Source organism: Pteropus alecto, unplaced genomic scaffold, assembly GCF_000325575.1.
Source record: "Pteropus alecto unplaced genomic scaffold, ASM32557v1 scaffold251, whole genome shotgun sequence".
Lineage (NCBI taxonomy): Eukaryota > Metazoa > Chordata > Mammalia > Chiroptera > Pteropodidae > Pteropus > Pteropus alecto.
In genome coordinates, this window is record NW_006431048.1 from 2,807,839 (window position 1) to 2,817,056 (window position 9,218).

General features: G+C 45.8%; 1 protein-coding gene across 1 annotated transcript in view; it reads left to right on the top strand.

Annotated features, from left to right (window-relative positions):
- The first annotated feature begins 3,999 nt into the window (after positions 1-3,999).
- The window catches only part of PDIA5 (protein disulfide isomerase family A member 5), an 86,017-nt gene continuing 80,798 nt past the window's right edge, over positions 4,000-9,218 (top strand). The window contains exon 1 of the mRNA XM_006905571.1: positions 4,000-4,180. Within this exon, the coding sequence (XP_006905633.1) occupies positions 4,136-4,180 (45 nt within the window). The 5' untranslated portion in view covers positions 4,000-4,135. The remainder of the gene's footprint in view (positions 4,181-9,218) is intronic.

The following is a 9,218-nucleotide window of genomic DNA, read 5'->3' on the forward strand; positions in this document are numbered from 1 at the left end:
AAAATAGATAACTTTTGTCCTTTTTTGTACCTTGGAGTCGATAGAGAATGTACTCCTTTGTGTCTGGCTTCTTTGGCTCAACATTCCTCCCATTTTGTTCTGGCCAATTCTCATTCATGTTTGAATGTCAGAAAACTGTCATTGTGCTTGTCCTCATCCCAGCCAAGATGATAAAGAGGAACTGGCTACACAAATATAAGGCAGCGTCACAATTCACAATAAACCACAGGACGAGAAGTTTCTCTAGCCTGGCCCCACGGGGTTGGGGCTGGAAAATGGATGGTTCCCTTTGCAGGCTGTAATGGTGGAGGGACAGCACTTGCCCTGTGCTATTCCCCTAATATTTCAAGGAGAATGACATTTAGAATTGTTAAACATTCCCAGGAGGGCCATAAATCTCATTTTAGCTACTTTCGATTGCAGAATGAAATGGCTTGTTTTCTTGGCAATTTTTATTTTTCCCTCTCAGTACCTTGCCCTTTGATTCTCTGGCTCACAGGCTCATGGCTTCCTTCCTTCCTTCCTCTCCTGGATTCTTTCCCCTTTGGGCTGTTATATTTCTGCAGAGTTCAGCCCTTCTCCAGACCCAGGAGCTTTCAGCCAGTCTTGGGCTGAGGAGATGCAAGAGTTACAAAAGATCCTGAAGATTAGCTGATTCACTGTATCTGTCATTTTTCAGACCTTTGAAACATTGAGATATGATTTAGATAACGGAAAATATAAATCTTAGCATACAGCCCAAGTAATTTAGCTCAATTAATAAGTTAATTTTTATACATATAGCCTGTTATGTAACCATCATTTAATCGAGATACAGAATATTTCTGTATTGAGCACCCGGAAGGTTTGCTCAGCTTTTTTTTTTTTTTTACCCGTTGATCTTTTTTTCTCCCCCCATCCTGCCACCACGGTAACCCCAATTTTTCTTCTATCACCATAGATCATAGTTACCTGTTCTTGAACTTGAGATGAATGGAATAATACATATGTACATTTTTGTGTTTGGCTACTTTGGTTCAACATTATGGTTTCAAGATTCATCCATGTTGTGTGTATATGTAGGTTTTTTTTTAAATTGCAGAATATGTTATTTATTTATCTATTTTTCTTTCAAGGGTATTGAATTGTTTTCAGTTTGGGCTACTGATTTAATTTGTTAGGGTTGTCATAACAAAGTATCACAAACGAGGCAAATTAAATGACAGAAATTTACTTCTAGCTTCTCATAACCCTAGAAGCTAGAAGTTCAAAATTGAACAATCAGCAGGGTTGGTTTTTTCTGAGGACCTCTCTCCTTGGCTTGTAGATGGCTGCCTTCTCTCTGTGTGTTCACATGGTCTTTCCTTCTGTGGTGTGTCCTAATGTCCTCTTTTTATAAGGACAGCATCATATTGGATTGGGGCTCATCTCAATGATTTTATTTAACCTTAATTACTCCTTAAGGACCTTATCTCTAAATAAAGTCACATTCTGAGGTACTTGGATCTGGGACTTCAACATATAAACTTTGGGGGAGGGGAGACACAATTCAGTCCACAACAGTTACTATGAATAAAGATGCTATGGACATTTTTATACACATTTTGCACGTGTACTGTTGTCCAAAGTGGTTGAACCAATATACATTCTCATTAGCAATATAGGAGAGTACAGATGTTCTATGTCCTCACTGGCCACTTTATTTTACAGACGAGAAACAGAGAGGAGGCGAAAGGCCCACTTTCCCATATGCGGATCATGAACTTGAGGTTGTAGAATAGAGGACGTCCTGTCCCCAACTTGCTTCAAGAATTTCTGAAACTTCTTAACACATCACCTCATTCAATCTTTCAGTCATTCATCAAAAAGAACACTAAGAACCACCTGAAGTGCAGGTCCTGTGCTAGGCTCTGAAGTTAGGTGGCAAACCAGAAAGACCTAAAACTTAAATTCCAGTTGTAGCAATAGGCAATGAACACACATAACTAAGTAACTGATTGCAGATTGTGGTAAGTTCTGGGCAAGGAATGGATGGAACTTGAGCTAGAGAATAAGGAGTTTGGGGAGTGAAGAGGGTAAAATCTCCTTTTAATGGGCTGCTCTGAAAGGCTTCTCTGAGGGGAGACATATAGGAGAGCCCTGAGAGATTAAAAGGTGCCAGCCAAGTATCGAGGCAGAGAAAATAGGAGTAGTACTAGAACTGAAGTGGGAGCCGTTCTGGGGGTTGGGAAGACAGGAAATAATGGCCTGTTTGACTGAATCTGAGTGGACAAAGGCACAGGAAAGATGGGAGGTGAGATCTAGAGGGCCAGGCCCACACCATGCAGGGCTCACAGGTCATGGGGAGGAGTTTGGGGAAAGCAATGAGAAGCCATTGGAGAGTTTCAGGGGAGTGACGACCAGAATCTAACGGCATTAACAAATAGATTGTAGGAAGTAAGAGGAGGAAGAAGCAGGCAAATGCTCTAGGAGATTTTACCTTTGCCTCTTGGAGACATATTAGTGACTTAGATTCAGAAGGTGGCAGAAGAGATTTATTATTTTGGAGGTAGAATTGAGAGGACATGGTGATGGGTTGGATGGGAGCTTCGAAAAGTAAGGGTGAGTTAAGCATGACTTCTAAGTTTTGAGCTCTGAACTTCCAGAGAGTGAGCAAGGATATTTCAGGTATAACCTACCCAACCCTAGACTGTGCATTTCCTTATCAATGTCACTACTATATATCTTGAGCCTCAGTATGTAGTAGGTGTTCAATAAACATTGTTGAATGAACAACTGATTGCATCCATGCAGGTTTTAGCCCATGGAATGAATTCAATAAAGTTTTTTCTTTTGAATTATTAAAGTAAAATTCACATAACATAAAGCTAACCATTTTAAAATGTACAATTCAGTGGCATTTAATACACTCACAGTGTGTGCAACCATCACCTATGTCTAGTTCCAAAATATTTTCATTATCCCCAAAGGAGATCCTGTACGCATTGAGCAGTCTCTCCCCATTCGCGCTTTCTCCCAGCCCCAGGCAACCACTAATTTGCTTTCTGTCCTTATGGATTTACCTCTTTCTGGATAGTTCACATAAATGTAATCATATGATGTGATTTTTTGTATCTGGCTTCTTTCTTAGTACAACATTTTAGTAGCATAATATTTTCGAGGTTCATTCTCATTGCAGCATATATTAGTAGTTCACCCTTTTTATGGCTGAATAATATAGTTTTATGGACATACCACATTTTGTTTATCCATTCATCCCTCAATGGACTCTAGTTGTTTCCACCGCTTGGTTATCATGAATAATACTGCAGTAAACATTGGTATGCAAGTATTTGTTTGAATACCTGTTTTCAAGTCTTTTGTATATATACCCAGGAATGGAATTGCTGAGTCATATGGTAATCTATGTTAACTTTTTGAGGAAATACCAAACTGTTTTCCGACAGCTCAATAAATTTTCTCTGAAGAAGAAGGAGGAGGAGGAGGAGGAGGAGAAGGAGAAGGAGGGAAGAAAGGAAGGAGAAAGAAAGAAAGAAAGAAAGAAAGAAAGAAAGAAAGAAAGAAAGAAAGAAAGAAAGAAAGAAAGAAAGAAAGAAAGAAGAAAGAAAGAAAAGAGAGAGAGATAAGGTAGATAGGAGCCTGGGAGGCGGGGATGAAGACTTTTCCTATTCTTCACAAACTGCGCTGGTTTCTGCCATTTGCAGGCTGTGTGATCTGGGTCAAATTACATAAATTCTCTGGGCTGCCTCCTATTCCTCAAAGTGGGGAAAATAAAACTTACCTCTGTGAGCTGAATGAGATCTTGTTTCTAAAGCTCTAGGCGCAGAGTAAGCCCCCTCAAATTAACTGCCTTCCTTTACTCTCTGATCTTGCCATTTCCTACTCCACATATGCTCCTATGTGGCCTCAGGGCCAAGTTCACATCTACTGGGTGCCCCAGCTCGGCCTTGCTGCAAACTACAACTCCCAGCAAGCATTTCTTCCTGGCCGCCTCTCCCCCTCGCTCCCCCTTGGTGCGCATGCTTTGGCAGACGTGGCACCGGGAACTCGGAGGCGGGGAGCGGCTGTAAGTGGCGGTGGCATTTGGACCCGGCGGAGCTGCAGGCGCGGGAGCCCGAGTGGAGACCGGAGCCCGCGGTGGGCAGCGGCAGCGGGGATGGCGCGGGCAGGGCCGGCGTGGCTGCTGCTGCTGGCGATCTGGGTGAGGCTGTGGTACAGGGGTTCGGGCCGGGCCGGCACGTGCGCCCCGTGTGCGGGTCCGCGCTCCCTGCTCCTGGCCCTTCTTAGATATGTGGGGAGATGCCTCCAGCCACCGGGGTGGGAGCGTGCGTGCCAGACTGGCGGGGACCCGGAGGCTGCAGGGGAGGCAGCTAGGCGGCCCCCGTGCCCTCCCCGCAGATCGCTCCAGAGCGCAGGGGTCGGAGGGAGCCCCGGGACGCTGGGCGATTTCTGGCAGGCTGCTTGCGTCGCCCGCACAACTTTGAGGGGGCGCAAGTCAAGGGGCGGCCACAGGCTAGGGCGGGACACTCGCGGGTTGGGGGATGCGCAGCGCACCAGACTCCGGGCCCTACACCTGTGTGAGTGCGGTGTGCGGGGAAAAGGTGTTTTCCACCGGCACTGCTGGAAACCTTATTTTAGGGCCACCTTGTTCTTGGTTTTCACCCTGGGCGGCCTGGAAATTGCTGGCCACCACCTGGGTCCCTGCCTACAGAGAAGGCGGGCTGGGTGGGGTCGCCGCGGAGTTCTGTTCCCACACCCAACTGGAGCTGGCTCCAACCCCAGCCACTTTGGCTGTGTGACGCGGCCTATTATTGAATGTATCTGACTTAGTCTCCTCATCCATGAAATGGGGACGGTAAAGATATCCCGCTCAGTAGGTTGTCTGGAGGATCGGATGAGAAATCCGAGGAGGAAGCTCTGTAAACTGCAAAATCATACAAGTGTGGAGGAGGGGTGGGCCTGGGTGTTGGGAGTGATGGGCTCTCCAAGAGGAGTTTGCTACAGTTTGTGTGTGTGTGTGTGTGTGTGTGTGTGTGTGTTTGGGGTGAGGGGTGTCCTGGGAGAGATTGGAATAGATGGGTCCACAACATCCAGGGGCCCTGGGGTTGGTTTCGGGGTTGTCCTTGGTATTGATGTGGGTGTGTGATGAGATAATGTGGCCTCTTTCCATATCTTTCCCATAACTTCTGATCTCCGTTATTTTAGGGCCATCTTGGCTCCTTTTCTTCCTGAAATTCCAGGAAACTTCCTGGTGCTGGCACTCTCTCCAATGCAGTTTTCAGGTTTTTTTCTTTTGGGTGTGGTAAGGATGTTGGGCAAACATGAGGAGAAAAAGTGGAGTGTGGATCTAATTGCTTTAAATACTTCTATCTCCCAATATCGTACTTGTTTTTTTGGACCACCAGTGAGGAGTGGCCCCTATTTTCTGGTTGTTTGGAACTGGGTGGAGAAGGAAGCCCCCTACTCCCTAGATCTGACCATTCTCCCTCTGGGAGAGAACCAGGCTGAAGTGGGGCAATGTCACTTGACCAGTGTCTAGGTGTGTTTGATGATCTGCTTGCATAATGTTCCCAGGAGCCAATTGGCCTCAGCAGGTCTCTAGGCCAGACAGGACTGTAGGACTGTGCAGAGCAGACCATTCCCAGCTCCATTTCCTATTAGGTCTTTGCACTTGGTCTGTTTTAGGAGGTCCCGCTATCCTCCTATCTTCTTCCCCTTTCCTCCCTTTTCTCTTCACTCCTGTGAAAATAAAAGGCTTGGCAATCTGACCAGCAAGAAATTTCAGTCAGTAAACACTTACTAACCACAGTGTTGGGCACTGGGTTGGATTTTCAGTGGAGGGCAGAATACACATTGTCCCTGCCCTCCCCTGTTGCCCTGTGTCTGCCAGGGCAGTTAGTCCTGTGAGCAAACAAAGACTGGAACAGCAAGAGACAGTACCCAAAGTGCTGGGAACCTCCAGTGAAGGGGAGCCATATTTTAATTCAGAGGGAAGGTCAGCCATGACTTTCCTGAGGTGGTGGGTTGAGCAGTCTGGAGGGAGTGTGGGAGTCAGCAGATGAGGTCTGCAGGTACCCTCCACTGAGAGTTGTGGAAGAGCAGATAGATTTGCTGAGAGCACTAGAACCTGGGCGACCTCAGCAAGGAATTGACATTTTCTTCTTTCCCCAAGCCCTTCTTGGCTTTGCAGGTGTGAGGCAGAGGTGCAGGATCAGTGGTAAGTGGCTGGTGGACACCAGGGTCGGCTTCTGTCAGTCTGAAACTCTGTGTCCATCTGATGAGGGCTCCCAGGTCTAGGGATTAAATTGAGTTTCTTTGTTCACTCAGTATTTACTGAGGGCTGATTGTGCATAGCACCGGGCTGTGACTTGAGGGATGTAAAGAAATGTAAAAGGCTCTATGGAGATTTGTGGACAAGGATGTTCACCTACCACATTTATTTAATAGCAAAAATATGGAAATGGCTTAAGTGTTCCACAAGAGTGGCATGGTTAAATGACTTCTGCCCTGTCCATACCATGGAAAGTGCATTTATATTAACTAGAATGCTATGTTTGTTTATTTCTTAGAATGCCGTGTTTTTTTATCAAAATATTGTGTGATGCTAATGAAGAATATCTAAGGACATGGAAAAGTGCTCTAGTGTGATAATTAGGGGAAGAGCAGAATACAAAACCAAATCTGAGTGTGGCTGATGATAGCTATATAAGTGTTTGAGGAATTAGCAGTGCATAAAAATGTGAACAGTGATTGTTCTGAAAGGTTGAGTTGTGGATGACTTTTGCTTATGCTTTTCTGTGTTTTCCAAGTTTTTCACATGAATATATTTTAATTTTTGATCAGGAAAGTTAATAAAGGGAACTTTTACAAAAGCTTCCTTTGGGGGCTTTGAGCCTTCCAGGACAATACGGGGGTGGAGTCACAGTCAACACTGGGGACGAGTCGTTCCAGCCCTTCTAGGCTGGTTTTCTCTGCTCTTCGGGCCTGTTGCTAGGGTTCCCTGCCATCCTGTCCCCATTCTTGCCGTTGACAGGCCCCCTCTGCTCTGTAGCTCCTTGGGACAGCTAACCTTTCCCTAGGGCTATCTATGCTGATTGTCCACAGTGAACCATCGTCCTCAGAATGGAGAAATGTCATACCTGGGGAGGACTCAGTGTCCCATAGGTCAAGGGGGTTCAACGACGGGCCATAGACTGGAGCTGAACTGTGATGAAGTTTTCATTGGTTCTTAGACAGATTGGAAAAACTAACAATGGTCAATGATTTTTTTCATGAATCCAAATATTTTCAGTTTAAAAATTTCTTCATTTTTCTGACATGACGTCCACATTTTTAAGAGCAGGGAGTGGTTTACAATATCCTTTTGAAAAATGAAATTAGTGATGGTATATTGTGATTTTTTTTTAAAAAAAAGGCTTTTCTTGATAAAATTTATTTTTAAATGTTTATAACAAATTACACATCATAAACATATATTTTAAAAAATATATCCTGCCAATCTGTGAGATTCAGAAGCCTGAGAACTACTAATCTAAATCAGCTCTGTCATTTTATAAAAGAAAATTGAGTCTTCAAGAGGGAAGGGACTCACTCAAGGCCACCCAGCTTGTATAGGCAGAGCCGGGATTAGAGCCAAGCTTCTGAACTGTAAATCAGGGTTCTTCCCACTCCATTTCTCATCCCAGCCCCATATCTCCCACCCGCTTTCTTCTCCCAAGCCACTGCTAGGGCCTTTGCCCCTAAAGGTGGTTTGAAGCTCAGAACCTGGTGGGACAGTGGGCGGGGGTGCAGGAAACAGGAGATGTTTGCCCCTGGTCTCTCCTGCAAGGCTTTTAATATACATGTATTTAGGTTCTATACCATTATATATTTAATAGGCTTCTGTGGGCTGGTCTGGGGACCTAACTGCCATTTATAATGCTGTTTGGAACTTGGATTGCACTTTTCCCACAGAAATAAACACAGAAGAAGTTTTAAAAAAAACTGGCATGTAAGTTGGAGGAATGGCTGAGTGCCGTATAAGTGGCAAACACTCAGTGCTGTGGATTTAGGCAAGGGCCAGGCTGTGGGCACCAAGTAACCAGAGAAGGGTCCTAGTTCATGCCTCACAAGGAAGGCAGACTCCGACCTCTGTGATAGTGGGGATCCTCCCTGTCCTGGCTGCTGTGTCCCCAGCACCTAGTCCAGGACCTGGCATATAGTCATCCTCAGTGTGTGTTTAGTTGAAGGAATTAGTAATGCAGGCAGAGAACGGAGACCTTCTCAGACCGAAGCATGGCAATGAGGAAGGATGGGCCATGCTGGGCGGGAGAAAGGATTTGAGTCTGGAAATGGGGGAATAAGACTGGAAAAATGGATCGTAAAGAAGCTTAAATGCCTGGCAAAGCTTATGGGACTTGACTCAGTAGGTAATGGAGAGACATGATGAAAGTTGCCTTTTGAATATCAAGATCGGTCAGGCCACAGTGTAGGGTTTGGGTTGGGGTGGGAGAAACTGGATTAATTTTCTCAGAACACTTTCTCTACTTCTCTTTTATCTACAAGATAAAGTCAAGTATGAGGCAGTGAAAAGAACACGGGCTTTTAGCCAGCTAGACACTCAGGAGCTGTGTGACCTTGGATCCTGCCCAGCACAGTGCCTGGCACATGGGAGTGCCCAGTGAGTAGGAGCCACAGCAGTCATCTCAGGTTGCTGAAGAGAAGGTGCTGGGGAAGCCAGTTAGGAAGAGGTGGTGGGCAGCAAATGGCCAGGGCGGGTGTGAGTGGAGGCTGTGAGACATGCATGGAGGACCCTGTGCTGCTGGGGTTTTCTCCAGAACAGTTGCCTGCAGCCGGGCTCTTACCTGGCTCCTTGCCACTCCCCACTGGGCCCCTGTGGGGCCTGTGGATGGAGCTGGGAGTTGGGGGAGTTCAGAGGGCTGGAGGATTTAAGTGCGGTATGTTTCTCTCCCCTCTCTTCTGAAAGTGGATACTCTCTTGAGAATGGAGGTACCAACTACACTGCCTCCATGGAGGGTTCGCCCCCAGCATTGTGATTTTGTTCTATAGGACTCTTATGTCTGGCTTGGTCGTTGTGGTAGGTTTTGGAGGTTGTCTACGTGAAAGTGGGCCAGAGAGCGATATGTGGGGTGTAAGGAGAGCCTAAGATCTCTTACATCTCACATTATCCAGACTTGAATGGTTTATTTGCCCCCACCCTCTTCCTTTTTTTTGCACTCATGGTCATCTGGCATCTTAGT